This window comes from Pleurodeles waltl, chromosome 10, assembly GCF_031143425.1.
Source record: "Pleurodeles waltl isolate 20211129_DDA chromosome 10, aPleWal1.hap1.20221129, whole genome shotgun sequence".
NCBI classification, from domain to species: Eukaryota; Metazoa; Chordata; class Amphibia; order Caudata; family Salamandridae; genus Pleurodeles; species Pleurodeles waltl.
Window position 1 is genome coordinate 847,954,551 of NC_090449.1, and position 24,665 is coordinate 847,979,215.

The following is a 24,665-nucleotide window of genomic DNA, read 5'->3' on the forward strand; positions in this document are numbered from 1 at the left end:
CATTTAACCAGATGTATCACTGAAGAGAAAGGTATTATTTTTAGGAGGATATGAAAAATATTCATAGGCTTTGTAGAGGTACTCAAAGATAATCGGGCCAATAGGTAAAGTGGACTCTCATTCAACATGCTGTAGTGAGCAGAACCAAAATGTCAATGACAATTTAACAAAAAACTGGATGAAGCCTGCTGCCGCTGACCAAAAGTTGTCCTATGTATCTATATTATCTATCAATTGTTTCAAAAAAACAATAGTCTGATGAAGCAGCTAGAGCTTTTTCAAAAGCTAGATCTAAAATAGTATTCCACCTACAAGGAACGTATGAGTGGATGAATGGATCACCTACTGCAGGTGGAAATGAAACCAGTAGAAGGATGGGAGCAAAATGAGTGTGCTGAAGCTACCACATGTTGGTGTTGCTCCTCTTAATCTGTTGGCTTTATGCAGAGATATGATATCAAATACTAGACAATGCTGCAAATGGAACACTCTTTTGTGAGGAGCAGCCTTGTTATTACAAAAGTTGGTTAGTAATAGTTGATGTGTAGTGCCGGCAGGTAAGTGTTGGCAGTGGACCACAAGGCCTTTCAGCATCTATAAACTATATACATGCAATGCAGATACTACACGACTGGCTTTATAGTGGTAAGTGTGTGTTAATTGATTGGTGAATTTGTGTGTGGCTGTGAGATTGTGCAAGTCATGGAATTTGGGGTTTGTTGATGTTATGGTTTGATCAACCCCAATACTGCATGTCTCACTTAGTTGACTATCATTAATCGACATAGAAGCACAAATGGCTTGTGAGGCACATCGTAATGCTGAAAGAAAAGAGCTGTTGAAGGTCTCCACTTGTCTATCTCTAAGTGTTTTTTCTTGTGTTTAGCATATTTTTTTCTTTGGTCTCTACCCCGTGGCGGGGTTAAATTACAAATATTTTGGACTTCATCAGAGTAAAATCAGCAATTCTATTTGTGATAAATATTCATATTAACATTACCTTTTGTGATCTGAATTATTGTGCCATTTATGAATAACTTCAATGATTTCTACCTGCATATTGTTTTATTTCTTTCAACCCCCATATTTAAAAATGCAATAGGAATTAAAACGTATTTTGCCTGGGAAACATTTATTATTTTGTATAATGGACTCAGTATTGACCATTCAATGGCATTGCGTCAACCAATGCATAGTAAGAACACCAAAGTCTTGACAATGTTGAAGACAAGGCAGAGTTCCTTCTAGTGAATCTTGGTTCAAAGATATTTGGTGACAGACCATGACCCATTTTGATTAAACTATTAGCAAACTTAATTTCATACAAAGATGATTCTAGGTGACAGCTGGACAAAAACCTCTGGTTAATTTAGACAATGATGGCTACCATGGACATCATCCTGGTTCCTATTATGAACCTGCATATAAAAACGCAAATGGATGTAATAGAACCTTAGCATTAAAATAACAAGTATCATTTGCAGTACCACCCTGTTTGGAATGCTGGGTGCTGAACAGCCAACACACGCTGTCTTTCCTGTAGGGCGGAGGGGCCACGCCCCCCACCTTTTGCCCCTCATGAAGAGTGTCTGTCAGGCTGAACAATGGTCAGACTGACAGACACTCTTTATCTTCAGGTCAGGCAGCCAGGAGCAGACATGCGCAATTTGCGCAGACTCCTGGCTGCCTGAGCTGAACTTTGCTGGGCTGAGAAGGTCAAAGCTCCTATGGGCGTGACCTTCTCAGTTCAGCAAAGGTGCCTCAAGGCCCTACCCTGGGTGACGAGGAAAGCGTCACCCATTGACTTTGCCCCGGGCGCTTCAGGTTTAAGCCCTGAAGCGCCCAGGGCGAGTGTCAATCAGTGACACTTCGTCACAGAGAAGAGTGGGATCAGCAGTCTCACTGACCACATCCCACTCCGTGACGAGGCTGGAACTGCTGCCTTCCCTCCGGAGCTGAAGGTAAGTGTGTGTGTGTGATCTTTAAAAATGAATGTTGGGTGCGTGCGTGCATGTTTGAATGTTATGAGTGTTGTTAATGAATGTGTGCGTGCATGTATGAAAGAATGAGTGTGTGTGATCTTTTAAAATGAATGTTTGGTGCGTGCGTGCATGTTTGAATGTTATGAGTGTTGTTAATGGATGTGCGTGCGTGTGTGTGTGAAAGAATGAGTGTGTGTGTGCTTCCCGCCCGCCCCCATCCCTCCTAATGCTGGCGGCCGCCACTGATAGCCAATACGCTCCCTTTGGTAATTATACCTATTGTTACAGGTCCACAAAGGGATCATACTCTCACCTCCTTTGTTTTTTGTTCAGAGGAAAGCCAAATCAACAAAAAAGTTGAAAAATATGCACAAATAGTTTTGTATTATTTTGGCCCTTTGGCCACTGGCTACTACCCAATGTGGAAGCTCTCCTTTTAGGTGTCATTAACTTTGTAGTGATTTGTAATGCAAATGCAGTCACAAACATCAATACATTTCACTGTTAATCACAAGCTGGAGGGGATATCCCTTTCTTGCATCCTCTGAATTGTGAATCAGAATGAGCCGCAAAACTACTTATGGGATTCGCAAAGCCCTCCACAAATCGAAAAAAGGCTTTAGTACATTCCTAATTAATTTTTGCTTTTGCAAACTACGTGATATTTTGAACTCACAGGATATGTGACCTCAAAATGCTTTAGCATACACGACCCTTTATTTTTTCACTCCGTGAAAGTCTACAAATAATACTGATGATGAATGAGTCAAGGCTGAACTTTTCATTGCTAATCGATAAGCCACGTTAAGGTTAGTCTTGAGCCAACTTCAGTACACCATGTTTCATCACTGGGGTTTGTCCAAGAGAAGGAATTCTCAAATCATTTTACTCCACCGTCTCATTATTCTGTCTTATGCCAAAATAAGGAGTGTTTAGAAATAATATACCCCTACAAAGTTGGATAGTTTTAAATTTGCTTCAGCACTTTTAGCTACAGAAATGAAATATGCTGTGATTAACAATGCTGGAGCTGGATGCATGCAATAATGAATCTGGCTGCACAATTGCACAGCTACTTGTACTCTAAGTACATAAATCTTGATGCCAAACTATGGACATTTAGGGGGTCACTCTGACCCCCGCCGATGGCAGAAGCCGCCCGCCTGGCGGGAACCGCCAGAAGACGGTACCGCGGTCAAAAGACCGCGGCGGTCATTCTGACTTTCCCGCTGGGCTGGCGGGCGACCGCCAAAAGGCCGCCCGCCCGCCCAGCGGGAAAGCACCAGCAACGAGGAAGCCGGCTCCGAATGGAGCCGGCGGAGTTGCTGGTGTGCGACGGGTGCAGTTGCACCCGTCGCGATTTTCAGTGTCTGCTCGGCAGACACTGAAAATCAATGTGGGGCCCCCAGGGGCCCCAGGACACCCGTTCCCGCCAGCCTGGTTCTGGCGGTGAAAACCGCCAGAACCAGGCTGGCGGGAAGGGGGTCGGAATCCCCATGGCGGCGCTGCTAGGCAGCGCCGCCGTGGAGGATTTACAGGGGCAGGGGAAAACCGGCGGGAAACCGCCAGTTTCCCTTTTCTGACCGCGACTTTGCCGCCGCGGTCAGAATTGCCCTTGATGCACCGCCAGCCTGTTGGCAGTGCATCCTCCAACCCCGGCCCTGGCGGTCCATGACCGCCAGGGTCGGAATCACCCCCTTAGACTTATGCTACTGTATCGACCCAAATCCTTAATATGCAAATTAACTTATTTCTAACTAGATATGCTTTCTTCATTATTTGGTTGCAATATGCTAATTTCATCTCCCTTAAAAGAGTAGTGCCCGCTAAATTCTTTCTTGTGCTTCGGGAAACACTTCAGGGGTAGGTGCACCGTTTGGTACCACTCTGTCAGGGGAATAACACAGGTCCCTGCAGCACAAGGGGCCCTACCCTTTCACGGGACCTCGGGCCTTTAGGGAGCCCCCAATTAGGCCAAAAGTCATTGAATATATGGGAGACTCCAGGGGCCCCTTATCGCATTCTGCATTGGGGGGGCATAATGTTCTGCTGCACCTCTGCACCCGCTGTCTTTGAAAAAAGCTGTTTTTCCTGACCATGTTAATCAAACTCACTTACTTAAATCATTTATTCTTGCACTTGAAGATCCGATTCTGTTTTGTCCCTGTATTTGGCCAGACGTTTGCAGGAGCGGTTGTGGTGTAATTAATTGCATTGTGCATGTGTCCCACCAATGTTGTTTCCTAATGCAAAGAGTTCACTCTCTTATTCAATCAATAGCACACATTCTCGTTGACTCTGCTGCTCAATTGATCTTAACTGGGAGTTTGATTTTTTAGCAAGTGATGTACCAGTCAACTGCCCCAAGCTGTGGTTGCCCTACGCTGGTCACTGCTACAAGCTATTCAGAGACACCAGACTCTGGAAAGAAGCTCAACTGGCCTGTAGAAAGGAAGAAGGGGACCTTGCAAGCATTCACAACATAGAAGAACACAGCTTTGTTGTTTCTCAGCTTGGATATGGTGAGTCTTCTTAAATATCTACAGCATTTATCATGCAGATCATGCAGTGCATTCAACATCTGACATTGTATCTGTATCATTTAATTTATTTATTGACTCATTTAGTGTATATAGAAGAACTTCATCGACCAAACTAAGCAGGGTTTAATATAGGTATTATTTTTATTTATATATATATATATTTTTGTGTGTGTGTGTGTATATATGTATATATACGCACACACACACACCCGCCCCCCCCCCCTTCCGGTCCTCTTATTCCAAGAAAAACACCTCGGTCAAAACTGTCTTGAAAACTCCATTTTAATCTTTATGGCACACAAAAAACATCCACCTGATGCGTTTCGGAAACAACATAAATGACAGGCCTCACAAGCTGCTTTTTGTATATCTAATCATGGTGGCCATCTTTAAACATGTTTTTCTAAGCACGTTTCTTACATCTATTCCATATATTTCTTATATTTCTCATATTTCACAGCTTCCTTTCCTCATAAAAATCTTTTTATATTGCTGGAATATTCGATAATCCAATAAAAATCTAAAAAAATAACAAAATTAATATGATTAATAATATATTTATTTAGTTACTATTTAATCCCCAGTGGATATATACTATGATTAATAATATATTTATGTATTTACTATTTAATCCCCAGTGGATATAAAGTATTTTATGTTCATCACCCTGAATTACTAATACCTATTTTAAAGACATCTGTTCTATCTCTGTTTTTTTAACATATACAGAATACATAATGCAATTAATATAACTAAAATAACTTTCAAAAACCCAAGTGGGTTATCTCCTACTTATTTCAGTCTCTACATCTCTCGTCAAGAGTTATGCATGATATAGTAGCTCATTTGCTTCTCAAGGCCATTTATCATATCTTTCTCCAATCCACCTAAAAAAAAAAAAAAAAAACATTATATAAAAATTCAGTTTAGACAAAATATAGAACCACAATTATATACAGCATATACCTCATTGGAGACAGCTATTTGCTCTTCAACCTATTATCACTCTAAAACACCTATTAACTTATTAAATGAATGGCTAATTCTTCATCCTTATTTAATCCTGCTGGCTCCTTAGTATTAAGACCAATAATTAGACGAGATTATAATTTCCTTAATTCCAGCGTTCTATACCCTCCTCTCACACTTAGCACAACCCTGTCCAGAACAACAAATTTTAATTTGTTAGTGGTCTGCTCGTGGTATTGTTCAAAATGTCTCGCTACTGGATATGATTTATCATCATTCTTATTGGCCCTCATATGCTCCAATATTCCTCTCTTAGCCACATGGATGGTACTTCCCACATAAAATTTATTGCAAGGACATTTCAAAGCATATATACAATAATCTGAATTGCATGTCACATGTTTTCTAATTCTAAAGGGTCTTGAGACCCCCGGAAATTCCATTTCCTTATAATTCTCATTATGTTAGCAGGCTTTACATTTCCTACAAATGCGGAAACCCTTAATAGGTTTATTTGTTTCTATTTTTAGTGATAAACAGTGACTTCAGTGTGTCTTTCAATGAGCTGCTTCTTCTGAAAGTAAATTTAGGGCACTCCTCTAGTATTTCAGCTATATTTTCATCTGTTTTCAACACAGGCCACATCTTTGTAAATATCCTTCTTATTTCTCCTGTCGTATTGTGAAATGTTGTGATAAATCTCATTGACTCATCTTTTTTCTTGTCACATATTGCTTTTGTTACCAGTAAACCATCTCTGTTAATTTGTTCAACTTTTGTCAATGCTTTTTCTTTAGTACTTGGCGAGTACCCTGTTTATTTAAACCGTTTACTTATGATAACAGCCTCTTTTTCAAAAGCTGACTCCAAACTACAATTTCTCCTTGCACATAATGATTTACCATATGGAATATTTTGAACTAAGGGCCATGTTTATACTTTTTGACACACAACTGCGCCAACGCAGTTGTGCTTCAAAAAGTTTAACGCCGGCTAACGCCATTCCAAAGCGCCATGCGGGTGCCTTATTTATTCAATGACGTTAGCCGGCGGAGCTGACTGGTGTGCGTCAAAAACAATTACTCACACCAGGCAGCGCCGACGTAGGGGAAAATGGAGCTTGGGCATCAAAAAATGGGGCAAGTCAGGTCTGAGGCAAAATTTTCGCCTCACCCGATTTGCAGCATTTTTTTTTACTCCCAACCCCCATTGAAATGACTCCTGTCTTAGCACAGACAGGGGTCATGCCCCCTTGCCCAATGGCCATGCCCAGGGGACTTATGTCCCCTGGGCATGGTCATTGGGCATAGTGGCATGTAGGGGGGCACAAATCAGGCCCCTCTATGCCACAAAAAAAAAAAAAAAAAAAATACTTACCTGAACTTACCTTAAGTTCCCAGGGATGGGTCCCTCCATCCTTGGGCGTCCTCCTGGGATGGGCAAGGGTGGCAGGGGGTGTCCCTGGGGGCATGGGAGGGCACCTCTGGGCTCCTTCCGAGCCCACAGGTCCCTTAACGCCTGCCCTGACCAGGCGTTAAAAAATGACGCAAAAGCGGCTGGACGTCATTTTTTTTGACCCGCCCACTCCTGTGCGTCATTTTTGCACAGGGAGTTTAAATAAGGCGCACATGCCTTAGAGTCATTTTTTAGAAGGGAACGCCTACCTTGCATATCATTAACGCACGGTAGGTGTCCACGCTAAAAAATGACGCAAACTCCAAGATCTTTGGCGCTAGACGGGTCTAACGCCAAAGTATAAATATGGAGTTAGCTTTGCGTCGGATTTGCGTAAAAAAAAACGACGCAAATCCGGCGCAAACAGAGTATAAATATGCCCCTAAGTTCTTAGGATGATTACTTTTAGCATGGAGTAAACTGTTGCCAGCAGTGTTCTTCCTAAATAAGATACATTCTAATTTGTCATTCAAAATATTGATTTTTACATTTGGCCAGTAGGTAATTATCGTTAGGACCATGTTTCCATAGAAAGAGCAATTTTTGACCTGCCTACATCTTTGACACTGTTTCACAAATCTTCATGAAATGTTCCAAAAAAAGCACCCTAGTGATTCTTGTTGCGCATGGAAAGTTTCAGGGTGATCTGTCAAGTAGGGGTCGAGAAAAAGGGGGTGTCAAAAAAGTAGCGTTTCCGATGTTAATTCCCATTGGACCTTTGAACAAGGCTACAGCCTAAACAAATGGATGGAATTACAGCAAATCTGTCAGAAAGCTAGCTTTCATTATTCAGATAGGGTTTTCACTTATTTGGTGTGAATCTGTTCAGTAGATTTTGAGATATTAAAGGGAAAACACATTTGTATATCTGATGTCACGACGACCTCGCGAAGATTAAGAGCTCATGCATGGCAAATGTACAGCTCTGATTGGCTGACAACATTTCAAACCAGGAAGTGTTGGCAGCCATCTTGGGACTCCGCTTGAGCTGATTCCCACAAATAACGTGTATAAAAAAAAGACAAGGGGCCAGGGTAGAGTCACACTGACCCCTTAGCTCTGGTGCTGGGGTACAAGAGGGACCCCAGCACCAGAGCATTTTGTTCTTTTCTAATTGTTACCACCAAAATCATGATGTTGTCGCACATTTGCAGAACATTTTAAAAAAAAAATATGCCTGGGCTCCCGCAATTGTTTTTCAATAAGCACCCGGGTGCCCATCCCACGGCCCTAAGGACCACCAACTCCCTTGGGCTATAATGTAATTCTATGCTGGGGGCTGCACAATGCTTTTGATATAGGGGAGACCCAAAATCCTCCCCCACAGCCAAGGGGACCACCATCTTCCCAGGGCATTGTTAAGATTCCATGCGGAGATCACAGGGCTCCCCACTGCAGCTCTGGGGACTGACACCTCCCCAGACATGCTGTTTGCTGTGGCGGCAGCTTTGAACCTGCCGCCAAGCCTCAGCAAACACTCAGCTCCGATGAAGGGAGAGCTGTCAAACACCTCTCCCTTCATCGGAGCAGAGGTTTCCTCTGTCTGCTCACGGAGATGCAGGCAGACACATGGAGGAAACTGCTTGCACAGAGAGGGAGCTGCTATAGCAGTTCCCTCTCTGTGACAGCAATTCTGGCTTCTGCAGGAATCAGCAGGGACTGTGGAGGCCTTCAAGCTCCCCCCAAGGTCCCCAACATTGTGACTGGGTGCCATGTGGGGGCACCCAGGTCACATTGCCGTGCCCAGGGCATGCGGTTCCCGGAGCCAAGATCAGTCCTGGGGAGGGGGGCATGCAGGCTCTCTCCCCAAAATAAAAATAAAAATTAGTCTGGAACCTGGAGGATTGGATCCCCAAGGCTGAGACCGGCCTGGGGATGGGGGTCGTGTGGCCCCCCTCCCCCCAACAAAGTTTTTTTAATGTTTAGGCCAGGCCCTGAGGAATGTGGTCCCTGGGGCCAAGATCAGCCTGGGGGGCATGCAGCCATCCCCAAAAATTAGATATTTATGCTGGGCCCCAGGGGATGGGGTCCCTGGGGCTGATATCGGCCTGTGGAGGGGGGCCCATGAGGGGTTGGCCAACTCATGCTGCACACAGCCGAATGCCGTGCACAGCGCAGGGTTGAGTGTTTTTTGGGGAGTTAGCCACAGGGACTGGCTGCAGGCCCTGTGGACAAACGTGCACAGAGCGGGGTTGAGTGGTTATATCGGTTGGCCGCAAGGTCTGGCCACAGGCCAGGCACTGTGGCCAACCGCAACCAACTGCCCTTCGTCAGCCGTCCCTGTAACCTTTGTTTTTTTCGGTAAATATATATATATATATATATATATATATATATATATATACATATTACCTACTGGAGGTCACCAGTGGGTGGTTGTAGTTAGGACCTAGTTTCAATAGGAAAAGCATTTTTTGTTTTGCCAATAATTTTGGTGCCGTTTATCAAGTCACACCATTTTCAAAACTAGTATAACAGTCAGTTCAGCTTCTGTGTTTAAAGTTCCGTGGTGATTTGTCAAGCGGGGCAGATAAAAAGGGGGGGTCCAAAACATTTTTTCCCCATGCAATTTCCATAGGGATTTTTAGACGCAACTACAGCCCAAACCGCTGGACGAAATTACACCAAGTTTGGCAGAAAGGTAGCTTTTCGTCCAGAAAATGCCCTTTTTGTGATTTGGAGTAAATCTATTCAGTAGTTTTTGAGATACTAAAGGAAATGGAAATGTGTATACCTGGTTGGTGTTCAGATATGCTCCGATTGACCAATTTACAGAAAAGTATTCAATCCTGATTGGTTGGTGACAACCTGAGCAATATGTTTTGGCAGCCATCACAAGACTCAGGGACTTGAACCTTGTGCCCTGAAAATGTCCCAAATGGAACCCCCTTTTATTGTTTGGCCACAACATGGACAACATGAGGCAGGGTCACCATTGTACTGTAGTGAATAACAGGTTTTGAAGGTCACAAAAGAGAGAACATATGAAGGTTGATAACAGATTTTAGTTACAATATAAATCATTTGTTGATGGTACCATACTAATTTAGGAATTGTGGTGTGTTCTAAGGTGATTTTATCCTGTGAAAAAGCCTTCTGCTGGGATTTCATGAATCGTGTTCGAGAGAAAACTGTTTTCTCATGATTTTCCCACAGAGGTTATGGAAGGTGCTCCAGAAGGTAAAAGGAGAGCATATTTTCTATAAATTCACACTATCTTTCTCATGAATGAGGGGGGTTCATTTTGTCATAGAAATTATGGTTAGTGCTGTAGAATGAAAAACTAGGACATATTTTAAGTGAGTTCTCAAATGTCTTCCTTTCCTATTTCATTCAAACATTCTGACATAAAGAATGAAACATATTCTTTCAACATCAGCAGCAGACTGCAAGTTAACTCCTTGTTGATCAGCAGCTCTACCTCAGCGTTCTAAGGAGCAACTAGAGTGCTAACATTCTGCATTTATGCCAAAAGTGTGGAAACCTAAATGCCATCTTGATGGAATCGAAGTGGAAAAATTGAAAGCATATTCTATTGAGGGCACTGCAGTAAATGAGGAAATTAGGGAGATTCATAACAAATAAATCTCCAAAGATGGTCACCAGAAAACAGAGCCCAAATGTAGTACAAATATCACCACGTATAGCCCAAGTAAAGCCCAAAGGACAGAAGTGTGCAAAACAATAAAAACATTTTTTTTGCAGTTTTATATAGTGCAGGCTTGGCCTGAAGGTATTGCAGTGCTTTACATGAGCATCAGTTGCATTACACAATGAGCATGGAGAGATCAAGTGATTTGCCAAAAATCACAAGATGTCCAATTGACGCCAAAACTCAAACCCTGTTCCCCAGTTGCAAAGTCTGCAGCTTTGGCCGTAACATCACATCCTCTCCCCCGAGTGTAATAAATAATCAAGTGATCAACTGGGTAAAAAAGTAAAGATAGCAAACAATTTAAATGTACTCAGTCACCATTTGAGAACTGAGAACATATGTCCTCATTTTAGTTTTTCAGGTCACTAACTGTAATTTCTATGGGATTAGGGGCCAGATGTAGCAAAGTGTTTGCGCCTCGCAAACGGCGAAAATCGCCGTTTGCGAGGCGCAAAAGCCACTTTGCTATTCAGAAATGCATATTGCGAGTCGGACCGACTCGCAATATGCATTTCCGACTCGCAAATAGGAAGGGGTGTTCCCTTCCTATTTGCGAGTCTGAGTGGGATGCAATACCATTTGCGACCGCGTACGCGGTCGCAAATCGTATCGCAGTTACCATCCACTTCAAGTGGATGGTAACCCACTCGCAAATTGGAAGGGGTCCCTATGGGACCCCTTCCAGTTTGTGACTGGACCCCAAAAAAATTTTTCAGGGCAGGAAGTGGTCCAAGGGACCACTCCCTGCCCTGAAAAAATACCGAAACTAAAGGTTTCGTTTTTTTTTTTAAGTGCAGCTCGTTTTCCTTTAAGGAAAACGGGCTACACTTAAAAAAAAAAAAATGCTTTATTTAAAGGAGTCACGAACACGGAGGTCTGCTGACTACAGCAGGCCTCCATGTTTGCGAGTGCCTTGACTCGCTATGGGGCCGCAATTTGCGACCCACCTCATGAATATTCATGAGGTGGGTCATTGCGACCCCATAGCGAGTCGCAGTCGGTGTCCGAGACACCGTACTGCATAACATTTTGCGACTTGCAAACAGCGAGTCGCAATGACTCGCTATTTGCAAGTCGCAAAATGTTATTTTGCTACATCTGGCCCTAGGCCTCTCTCATTTTAATATTTTCTAAAGGAAATGTTTTAAGTATTACAGTTTTTATTACATCAAGATGAGTCAGGCATGTCACACTTTCCTAATAAATATACAATGTTAGCAATCTAGGTGTTCATTAAAATACTGTGGGGAGGCAGAGGTCAGGGGCAGAGACTCAGTTAATTGAGGGCACGGAGGAGGGTGCAGAGGCAACAAGTTGGCCATGCTGGGCAGGCAGAGGGGCAGTGGCAGCACAGCATACCATGGAGGGTAGAGGAAAGGGGTCTAGGGGCACCAAACCAACCGTGGGGAACAGCCAAGAGAGGCTGTGACAATATAGCAGACCATTAAGGGCAGAATGAAGAAGCAGTGGCAGTACAACCATACATGGCAATTTACCTGATTCAGGAAGGAGACTCCTGATGTATTTAAGCCCAAAAGGGCTTTACTTTATCTGTCTCCTGCCTAAAATATCCTCTTTTTCACTGTAAGTCACTGGGGAAAATCAAGTCCCCATTTTGTTTTTTTCAAAATCTCCCTCTTACCAAGTTCAAAATGTTGGCAAGTATGCTACATTGGATCAGGGAGGGCAGGAGGAATAGGGTAGGGACATGGACTCGGATAACAGAGGGCAGGATGAAGATGGGCAGCAGCACCAAACTGACCTTACAGGGCAGGTGCTAGGGGTTGCAGCAGCACAATACAGCACGCAGGGCAAGCGGGATGGCAGTGCAGCACAACAGACCATGTAAAGCAATAGGGAATGGACGGTCCCATTCACATGGACAACAGAGAGCAAAGGGCAAAGAGGCAAAGGCAGCAAACTGACTATACCAGATAGACAGTGGGTACAGTTGCAGCATAAGGGACCATGAAGGGTAGGAGGGAGGGGGCAGGGGCTCAACAACAGACCAGACAGGGCGAGAGGGAGGGATTAGGGGCCTGCACATGGGAAATGGATGGCAGGAACACGTGGCAGCCATCCGACCATGCAGGGCAGGAGAGAAGGGCCAGTGTAGATAGGATGGGTAGTGGCAGGTCCATGGAACGTAGTGGGCCAAATGAGAATGCAGGCGCATGCACACAGACATCAGAGGATGGGGGAAGGATGACGGGGCAGCAAAGCTAAGCAAAGAGGCTAAGTGGGAGGGCAATGATGGGGCATACATTTGGGCAACAGAGAGCAGAAAGAGTGGGCAGGGACATCAAGCAAAATAGAAGGCAATTGTAGCACATCGGACCATGCAGAGCAGGAGGGAGGGGACGGCTGCATGGACTCAGAAAACAGAGGGTATAGAGGAGGCGGATGGGACAGCAAGCTAACTCTTCAGGCTTGATGAGAAGGGCTGTGGCAGAACAATGACCACACAGGGCTTCAATGAGGTATCAGGGGCATGGACTTGGACAATGGATGGCAAGGAGGAGGAAGGGGTAAAGGAGCAGCAACCTGGGATGAGGCAGCACAATGCCAGACCAGGCCCTGTGCCCAAACCTCCTCGAACCATGCTTTGCAATGGGCATCTAATTTAGCGTTCAAAAGTCCTAGCAATTCACCGAAAAAACAGAGGTTACAGGCATGTTATAGTTAGGAAATAGATTTAAAAAAACATTGAAATTCACACAAAAACAAGAGTTACAGTTTCCACTGTGGCAAGAGTACTTTTGATGCTTTCGGCGGGGTCTAGAACACAATCCAGACCTATTGGCTTTTCCAATGTTTGTTTCACATTTTGACACTATCTGGGCAGAGGTTACACTTTGTTAGTCTCAGTTAAACACCTAAACAGAGACAACAGCAACTAAAAGATGACCATTTCACCTTTGCAAAGGTTCTTCCATTGAGCAGCAACATGTGTGACATTGTTTTAAGTAATGTTTGTGCAGTAAATTCATAATTATGCAGAACATGATGTGGCTCCATTTTTACAGCATGCATGGATATAGGATATCAAGAACAATCAAAACATCTTTATGGATAAATATCACTAAATACAAGTCGATTTAATATTTCACTCATTCTTGATAATTTGTTTAGAAAATTCGACATAGAAATAATATGCTTTTAATTTTTCAACAACAAATACCTTCACCATCCCTTTTCAAAGAAATGTGTCAATCTTTTTTTCAAACCTCTCCTGCGCCAATTGGTGAATGCTTCTCTAAAAATAGATTTTTTTAGCAAATAACTATGCAGCTCTCTCACAGATGTTAAACAGCATTATATATAATGTTTAGAAATTATGAGTGGTCGAAAAATGAAAGATACTGATGAGAAGATGTGACACATACCACGTGAATTGTAATGAGTGAAATTTTTCACTTGTTTTGGCAGTGCTATTAATCATGTTTATTATTAAATATATAGTTTTTTTTTATGTTCACAGATTCAACTGATGAGGTATGGCTTGGGCTGAATGATCTTAAAATTCAAATGTACTTTGAATGGAGCGATGGGACTCCTGTGACTTATACCAAGTGGCTTCGAGGAGAACCATCCCACCACAACAACAGGCAAGAGGACTGCGTTGTTATGAAAGGGAAGGTAAATATTCTTTCAGCATTGATACATCTCAGTCGAATTGTACCTTGTCCCGGTATAGTACCAGAATGCTGTTTTGAAATATTACAGTACTACAAATATGTAGCCAGAATATTAACTCCTTATTGTGAAAATAAGTATATACTGTACTTAACACCACATACATGCCAATGATATCTTAATATATATAGATATAAACAAAAAGGTCAGTCACTGTTTGGGCGGCACACTCATCTGCGGGTGCTGGTCACAAAGAAGACCACCCTCATAAATGCTGCCTCCAACAAGAATTCACCACACTCCATGAAGTCCAAATCAAAACGCCTTTATTGCAACTTTTTAACAGCCACCAACACGTTTTAACTCGAATAGAGTCTTGCTCATGGTTAGTGAGACATTTCTCTTTATATACAAACTATTCATCCTGCCAACAATGAGCCATTCTGGAAAATGTAGTTAGAACATGATTACATATAAAATTAAAACACATTTTTTACTAAAAACATACATCTAGTGGCGCATAACTCACTGGTGATTCATAAAATATAATTTCATGTTGCAAGTGTATTAATTTTGGTATGATAGTAAACTGCATATGGAGTACTAAAACAACAAGAGAAATATATGTATCATTGATGATGTTTGGTGATATGCTAAATCGAATGGTAATGCAAATACATCCACTAACTTGTATGTCGATCACGTCTACAAAATCAAATTCACAAATTAATTATAGCGTCATGCTAATACGTATGTGACTGGCTATCCTTCTCAATGGACACGCCACAACATACAATTATTTATAAGTCACAAATCTAAGCTCAGTGCTCTAAAATTTATAATATATCTTTTGTGTCATTGGACGACTGCCCCATCACACTTTTCAATAGTTACCTATTTGCATCATATAATTCTAAATGGATAAGAAATTATCACCGATACTTACACTCAGATGGTAATCATCATCTATAAATTATACTCATTTATACTAATTACCTACAGATTCTTGGCTCATGATGTCTCTATTGAATACAATGCTCATTGCTATAGAACTAATTTAAAATGTGCCTATTAACCAAAGTTCATATATATTGTCTCTAAATCAACCTTTGACATGTGTTTTTTAATGTTCCTCCCAGTCATATTGTCAACCTGTACCTAAAATTATGCAGTTTACAAATGGACAAATAATTCTTCATCCATATTCAATCCACAAGGTGTCTTTGTACACAATTGGATGATATTCTCGCTTTCAAGTTGCCATAGCTTAAGTGTCCTGTCATCCCCTCGTTCATCCTTCTTTATTTGTGCTAAGCCAAAAAATGTAATACTTTCCATTTCTTTGTGTGCTGTGTCATGTAGTGTCATGCAACAGCATAACTCTGATCCTGATGTTGTATAGCTCTCACATGCTCAAGTACCCTTTTGTTTGAGGGACAAATGGTGTTGCCAATGTACCATAGGCCACATTCACATTCAATCAGATATACAACATACTGACTGTATCTATGTGATATGAATCTCTGTCCCTTTCTGATCTTTAAAAATCTTTACATTTTTTGCTATTTGACAGACTTTGCATTTGTTACTTTTATAAAAACCTACGTTTTTTTCCAAGAGGGACATTGCTCGTGGGTGGAAGCTTCCTGGGGCTCCTTTGATGGCGGGTGGAGAGCAGGGGTGGATTGGTGCACGCGTCAAGAAAAGCCTATCTATGAAGCCCGAGGGTGTCCAGAAAAACACAACAAAATATGGGTGAAATGGTGGGCCTATCATGGTGTTTTGTTATGATGTACCACCGAGCGCTGGGTGTCCAGCTACAGACCGCGTCCTAAGTATTGTACTCATTTTAATGTGATTTTGGAGCTTATTGTAAGTGCACTGTTTTTCACTTTTTGAAAACAATAAAAATGTGGTTCCTAAAAAAAAAACATACAGCTTTTAATTGGAGCTACATAATCACTCTTCACAAGCTTGTCTTTAAGTGAACATGATCTCCTATAAGTTACTAGTGCTCTAGGGCCCACAATCTGTGCAATGCCTTGATCACTTCTCAATAATTTCCAATGTTTTTAAAATATATTTACAATTTCTCTACTTTCTTTGCTGTAGGTAGGTATTAGGCGTGGACAATTGTTTTCTTCTTCCATAGTTTCTGATGTCTTATTCACTAGAATTTGTTGTCGAGTTCTTGATTTCATTCTTGAGCACCCAATTTTATATGTGATTGTGGATAACCTCTGCAAATAAACCTTTGCCTTACATCCATCTCTTTGTCTTCTGAACAATTACGCATAGTGCGTAACAATTCACCACACAGAATGCTTTGAAGTAAGGGTTTTGAATGAAAACTGGTTCCATATAAAATGCTTTTTGTAGCGGTAGCTTTCCTAAACATAGTTGTATAAAGTTGATTGTCCTCTACATAGACCTTGATATCCAAAAAGTCAATGTGTGTTGTTTTAGTATTATACTTGAAATGTTGTCCACATTCGTTGTGATTCAGCACTTCAAAATATGTGACAAATTTATCCTTTGTGCCATCCCAGATCACAATCAAATCATCAATGTAACACAGCCATAAGACAACTTTACTAAGATGTTCCTGGTAGTCCTCGTTCCATGCAACCTCTCTCTCCTATCAGCCCACAGTAAGGTTTGCGTAGCTGGGGGAGGGAGAGATTCCCATGGCAGGTCTGAGTATTTGTTTGTAAATTTGCCAGTCAAATATAAGGATGTTATTGTAGACACACATTTCCACTATTTCTAAGAGCATTTTTGAGTTTCTCATTTCTTTTATATTTCTTTGTCACAAAAACTATTTGAGTGCTTTTAGGCCCAGCTCATGTCGAATTGATGTACATAGCGAAAACACATCAATGGTGATTAAGACGTAGCTTGATTGCCACATTGCATCAGAGATGGCTCTTAAAAGGTCACCAGTATCTTTAATATAAGAAATAAGGCCCTCATTATGACCCTGGTGGTAAATCCCGCTTACCGCCATCCTGACAGCCGCCAACATACCGCCACAGTGGCGGAGATCCATTCGCCATATTGTGACACACACACATCAATCTGACAGAATACTGCCACATACACAAATCTGGCAGACCAAAGGTCAGTGGCGGTACCAGCACCCATACCGTCACACCAACAAAACAACGCCCACATTACAACCATATTATGACCCACGAATCACCACAGTGGACATTCAACGGCGGTAAACTATTGGTGGTACATACCGCTGCACTCAGAATTGACACCCACATACAAAACAACACTACATTGGCCAATACGAAAAGCACACACCTGACACTCATACACACTCCACAGCCACACACCCACAGCACTATAAAACACACACCCACAATACCCACAAATCCTTACGAACACCAATTGCTACCAGGAGACTGAGAAGAAGAGCACAGAGACAACTAGACACACACCACTCACAACCATACATCCCTCACACACTCCACATCACACACCCCACTACATTACTCAACACAGTCTCACCAACACACACCACACAACACCCATGGCACCACAAAGGCACCCCCCTTTCACTGATGAGGAGTTCAGGGTCATGGTGGAGGAAATTGTCAGGGTAGAGCCACAGCTCTTTGGAGCACAGGTACAGCAGATATCCATTGCAAGGAAGATGGAACTATGGTGGAGAATCGTTGACAGGGTGAACGCCGTGAGAAAGCACTCAAGAACAAGTGACAACATCAGGAAGAGGTGGAAAGTCCTACGGGGGAGGGTACGTTCCATAGCAGCAAGCACCAGCTCGCCATACAGAGGACTGACAGTGGACCCCCACCTGCTCCCTCACAGCTCACAGCAATACTGCATCCCGAGGGACTCGCTGGAGTAGCCAGAGGACTGGACACTGGTAAGTCAACATTTACTACCAATCACCCCCCCCATACCTGCATGCCATCTCACAACCTCACTCCCATCATTCCACCTCACACACTGCGCCTACACATATGACTAACCCAAATGCCAAGCCCTGCATACCATACCAATGCATGGACACCCCTCCCAGCCCTGTTTGGACACCCATCACACAAGCATGCACAGCATAGGGAAACTAACATAACCACAATACATGACCATACACAAGCAAAAGGTGGCAGGCCAACACCAACAATACAGGGTACGCCAGGGATGTACAAATGTCATACACATGAAACATCATACATTATCATTTACATCCCCACAGGTACCAGCCAATGTCAGTGGAGAGGAGGTGCCACCACCAGCCAGTCCCTCAACAGAAAATGCCCCCAGTGATGACAGTAACTCTGGGCTTCAGGATCGAGAGGACCTACCTGGCCCATCAGGGACCACCAGACAGCCTGTCAACCAAGCACAATCACAGTCCACCACAGAGCCTCCCCATCAGGATCCAACATCACAGCACCCACCCAGCGTACCCATACCTCTGTCCCCAGGACACGTCAATCTGCAGTGTGTATACCTGTACATGGACACCAGGCCACACCTCACCCCCAAGACAATCAGGGACCTGGATCAGTGGCAGTGGGCACACCGTTCAGGGGACAGGGGCACAGGCCAACAGGGACACTTGGAGGACTGCTGTGCACCAGGGGGAGGACAAAACCAGGGAACCGACTCTCCAGGAAGCACTCTTTGAGATCCTGGGAGCCTACCGACATTCCCAGGATACAATGGGCCAGATCCTTGACAATGTGAAGGAGAAGAGGCACCTGCAGGAGGGACAGTATCAGGGGATCATGGAAGACTTGCAGGCCATCAACACCACCCTGACCTCCATAGCAGGGGTGCTGGCAGACATGGCCAACATCATGAGGGAGGCAACAGCACACCAGCAGGCTCCTACCACTAGCCAGTCAACTGAACAGCCCTCCATTTCTGCTGCCTCTAGTGGCCAGGAGGCCCCGTCACAGGACCCACAGGCCTCCAGCATCCCCCCCCAGAAGGTGAACAGACAGATGCCAGAGCCAAGACCACCGCCAGGAAATGAGACTCTCCTGATTGTCCCCCTTGTGTCCCACACCGTCACCTTGTCCACCTTGAACTGCCTTTACTCCCCTTCCTATGGACACTTGGACACTGCACCTGTGCTACAGACAGACTGGAACAATAGCCTGGAATTTGCTCCATCATCACCCCATTCCATTGCACTTTCCCCTCAATTATTTAGCACTTCAATAAACAACCTTGGACAAAACTTGACTACTATTATTTCATGTATTGAAAATGCTTATTTATGGAAACAGCTACATGAATTGCAAATGAACTGTACATTGTGAGAGCATAGAAATAATGACCTGTAGCTGCTGTAGTCATCATATCAGTACACGTTGTTATAGCACCAACATCTGTAAAATGACAAACCACAGGTGACAGTAAGTAGAGGTAAAACGGAAGTGTATGCCATAATGCCACAGCCACACAGAATAAAAAAATAGTCATAGAAATGTCAAGTTGCACTGTCTCACCTGTGTCTCATTGGAAATACTGACGGATAACTCACCCTCATCCTCAGCCTCTTCATCCTCACTGCCATCGGGGTCTACTGCAGCCACAGGGGCATCTCCAGTCTCCTCCTTCTGCAGAAAAGGTACATGGCATCTGAGGGCCAGGTTGTGCAACAGGCAGCATGAACGACTATCTGGCAGACCTTCTTGGGTGAGTAGCACAGGGATCCACCTGTCAAATGGAGGCACCTGAACCTAGCCTTCAGGAGACCAATGGTTCTCTCGATGATCCTTCTGGTTGGCCCATGTGCCTCATTATAACATTCTTCAGCCCTTGTCCTGGCATTCCTCACAGGGGTCAGCAGCCACAATAGGTTTGGATAGCCAGAGTCACCTGCAGGTATTGAGGCACAATATTTAGCCATACACTATCCTATGAGGTTAAAACCAGAGGCATACACTAACATACACTGGGTGGGGACCAAGGCTTACCTATTAGCCACACCCTGTGCCTCTGTAGTCGGCCCATCACATTTGGGATACTGCTATTACTCAGGACAAAGGCATCATGCACCAACCCATTATACATAGCACTGACGTCAGAGATGTACTGGTCCGCCAGGCACACCATCTGCACATTCATGGAATGGAAACTCTTACGATTCCTGTACACCTGTTCATTCTGGCGGGGGGGCAAATGCGATATGTGTCCCGTCAATCGCCCCTATAATATTGGGGATATGTCCCGTTGCATAGAATCCGGCCTTCACAGTAGCCAAATCTTGCACCTGGGGGAAAGCTATGTAGCTGCACATGTGTTTTACCAGGGCAGACAACACTCTAGCCAGCACGATTGAGAACATTGGCTGTGACATTCCAGCTGCCAAGCCTACTGTGACTTGGAAAGAACCTGTCGGCAGGAAATGGAGCACTCATAGCACTCGCACAAGAGGGGGGATCCCAGTCGGATGACAGATAGATGAGATCAGGCCAGGCTCCAACTGGGCACACAGCTCTATGACTGTGGCCCTGTCCAGTCTATAGGTGAGGAGAATGTTCCTGTCATCCAGTGTACCTAAGTCCACAAGGGGTTTGTGCATGGGGTATGTCTCTACCTCCTATTCATCTGCAGTGGTAGGTATCTAAGGGACACAAGAGTGAGCAGGCTGTCACAATTCCAACAGCTAAACCACAACAGCTGTCCACATGGTGCACTTATGTATTGGGACAATGTACATTTTGAAGTATGTGCCTAGTTAACCTGTGACTCAGCAATTGTCGAAAGGCCTGTTCCCCCCTACCCCCTGAAATGGCGACCTCCAGTCCTGTGACCACCCCAGCTGCAGTTACAGCCACCACCCACCATACTAGCACTGTCCTCCAAGTGTCCCCTCAGTAAGTTGCCCGTGCCCGCTCACACTGGAGGGTCGGCATCTCCTTCGTCCCAGGTACCTCAGGCCTTGCCCCAGTGAGCCCTGCTGCCCTGAGTGAGGAGGCTACTGACCTCCTAAGATCCATCTCTGTAGGGCAATCAACCATTGTGAATGCCATCCGGGGGCTGGAATCCCAGATGCAGCAATGCAATGCATTCCTGGAGGGCATTCACAGTGGATTGGCGGCCCAACAGAGATCAATTCAGACTCTGGCCTACTCTCTGATGGCAGCCATTGTCCCTGTTTCTACCTCTCCCCCCTCCAACTACCACTTCCCAGTCCCAGTCTCCTCAACCCAAATCCATTCCAGGCACACATACAGATGAGCATGCACACAAGGCAACACACAAGAGTGGCACAAGCAAACACAAGCACCACACTGCATTCCACAAGCACTCACACAAACACTATACAGTTGCAGACACTACAACATCCGCTGCCTCTACTGTCTCCCCCTCCTTCCCCTCCACCACCTTCCTCCCAATCACGTCCACACTCACACCTGCATGCACTACAACAACATCCACTACCAGCATCACCACACCAAGCAGAACACACACCTCACTGACTGACACCTCCACAACAGCCATGCACACGTCCCCTCTGTCCTCTCCCACTGTGTCTGTCCCCCCTCCTAAAGGACACAAACACAAGCATTCACACACCCAACAGCCACCCACCTCACATCAACATACTGCCCATGCACCTGCACCCAAGTCCAGCAGACATATACCTCCAACAATCACTCCCTCATCCTCCATTCCCATTACTCCATTACTCCTCCCTCCCCAACCCTAAAAAGCTTTTCCTTTCCCAAGTTGACCTTTTCCCTAGCCTTCCACTCCCGTTCTGCCCGTATGGGAAGGGTACCAAGGACACAGCCCAGCAACTCAGCCAAAAAGTCCACGGGGACAGTGGTAGCACCACCTACTCGTGGTGGTAAGGATACCACATCTCCATCATAGAAGGGGAAGGAGCCAGCACCTCCAGGGAAGAAGGGGAAGGGGCCTGCACCAACTGTGAAGAAGGGGAAGGAGGCTGCACCACTAGGCAGAGAGGGGAAGAGGCCATCCACCCCTGTCAGGAAGGGTAAGGGATCCACAACCCATGTACAGGAGGAGACGAAGCACTCTACGCCAGCGGAGACTGTCAGTTTGACACCACCACCAGCTGTCACCGGGCCCCCACCACCAGCTGTGGATGTGCAGCCATCAGAGAGTTAAGAGGCTGCCCAGGAGGTACCTCCATCCATCACCACAGTGCAGCCATCAAGGCCAGCAGAGGCCATGGAGGCCACACTCCAGGGCCTGCTGTGCGAGTTGCCCCCTCAAGAACCAGTGGGGAAGTCACCCACTCCAGAGACTGTGGCCTTGCACTCCCCAGGACTGAGCAATAGGCATGCTGCCCCCTCCAGAACCAGTGGGAAAGTCCCACCTGAGAGATTGTGGCCTTGCACTCCCCAGGACAGAACAATGGGCATGCTGCCCCCTCCAGAACCAGTGGAAAAGTCACCCACCTGAGAGACTGGGCCTTGCACTCCCCTGGACAGAGCAATGGGCATGCTGCCCCCTCCAGAACCAGTGGGCTTGTCCTCCCCCGGACCGAACAATGGGCATGGAGCCCCCTCCAGAACCAGTGGGGAAGTTCCTGTATTCTGCTGAGGTGCCCCCCATCCACCTTAGGTGCCTTCCCACTTGCAAAATGATGCCCCTGCAGTGTTCTCTATGGATGTGCCAGGATACAGGTTGAGTCTTGGACTGTGCCCTGTGGCCTTTGTGCCCTTTTGACTTTGGACTGGGTATTGGCCCTTTATGTAGATCTGTAAATATATTTGGTTTGTGTGGTGGGTTTTGCTATGCTATTACATTGTCTCCAGCAATGTGGTCTGTGTTTTATTATGCCCTGTGTTGTGTGCCATTGGTTTATGTGTGCAGATGGTTGTGTGTATGGTGTGTGTGAGTGTGTGTGTGTGTGTATGGTGTGTGTGGTGGGTGTGTGTCACTCTCATTTTCCTACCACCCTCCCTTGTATGTTAGGTGGCTGTACTCAACGTCGGCGTCTTCATCGGCATTGGTGTTCCAGGTGGAGCATGACGTAGAAGATCATCCGGCAAACTTGCAGTTCGGGTTTGATGGCGGTGCTGTTCTTTCCTGTGTCTCCAATGGTGAGACCTTTTACTTCTGGGCTCTGTTTCCACCAGGCTTTTGTTGGCATTGATACCGCCCCGGAAAAGGTGGAGGTTTTGTGTGTCTTAATATGGTGGGCAGTAATTTGTCTTCCGCCTGACTGTTGGAGGCTACTGCTGTGGTGATTATTGTTTCCGCCCTGGCACTTGGTGTGGTATATTGGCTGTCTATGGGTGTTATCACCACCATGGTCAAAATCTGGTGGAACTTACTGCCAGCCTGTTGGCGGTATGAATGCTACTTTATCACTCACCACCAGGGTCATAATGAGGGCCTAAGTGAGGTCACCATGGGGGAAATATAAAAATCCACATATTTAAAGATATTTTTTCAATAGAAATCTATACCCTGAGACTGTAGCCTCCCAGGAGGATTCTTTGGAGTTTTGTGAATTTTTGGAAGGAAGTATATGGATGGCATTATAGGATGACATGGTCTAAGGAATACCGGATCTTCTTCATTGAATAATAATTCTTGATTCCATAGTTGTAATTTACTATTCACATTATGTACTATTTCATTAGTGGGATTATTGACCAACTTTTGATAGGTCTCCACATCATGTAGTTGTCTCATTGCTTCTTTTACATAGTCCTTGTGATTTAAAATTACTACATTGCCTCCCTTATCTGCAGGCTTGATAACTATCTTCTCATTGTAAATCAGTTGGTGTAAAGCTTCCCTCTCCAACAGAGATAGACTTTTTTACTGTTGAGGTGCGTTTTTGGATTTTAAAGTTTTTAGAGCAGCTGTGATCATATCATTGAATAAGTCAATTTTATTTCCTGATGTTAGAGTAGGACAAAATTTGGATTTCGGTTTGAAGTGACTATACATGTGGTCATTAGTTTGAATTGTTAACTGTTCCATAACTTGTGTTGTCATATCATCATCATCCAAATTAAGCATCAAATCATAACAAGTTTTAAAATCTTGTATTTGTTCAATTGTGAGTTTGGTGTCCATTTACATGTCTCTAATCCCTGGGGAGGATATTGGACAAAGTGCTTTACTAATTTTAACTTTCTCATGAATTTATGTGTCAATTTTTGTTTCAACTCCTTCAAAACGATGTTAGGGGCAAAACGACAGACCTTTGTTTAATACTTTGATCTCATTCTCCGTTAACACGTGTTCAGACAAATTAACCACTAGGTTTTCCTCCATAACTTCTTTATTATTCATTTCTTTTGTCTGCTGTGCAATGGATACTTTCTTTTTTCCATTTCCTCTTCTAATTTTTCTGTGCCTGGTTGTAAATTTCTTGGTTGGCCTCCGCCTCAAAGGCGTCCTCAGCCGTTGGCTTTTGAGGTTTGTTGGACATGATACATA

The 24,665-nt window shown here is 44.4% G+C and overlaps 1 protein-coding gene across 1 annotated transcript in view; it reads left to right on the top strand.

Annotated features, from left to right (window-relative positions):
• The window catches only part of MRC1 (mannose receptor C-type 1), a 705,818-nt gene that overhangs the window by 186,922 nt on the left and 494,231 nt on the right, over nt 1-24,665 (top strand). The window contains exons 7-8 of the mRNA XM_069211541.1: nt 4,322-4,504; nt 14,086-14,243. Coding sequence (XP_069067642.1) covers nt 4,322-4,504; nt 14,086-14,243 — 341 coding nt within the window. The remainder of the gene's footprint in view (nt 1-4,321; nt 4,505-14,085; nt 14,244-24,665) is intronic.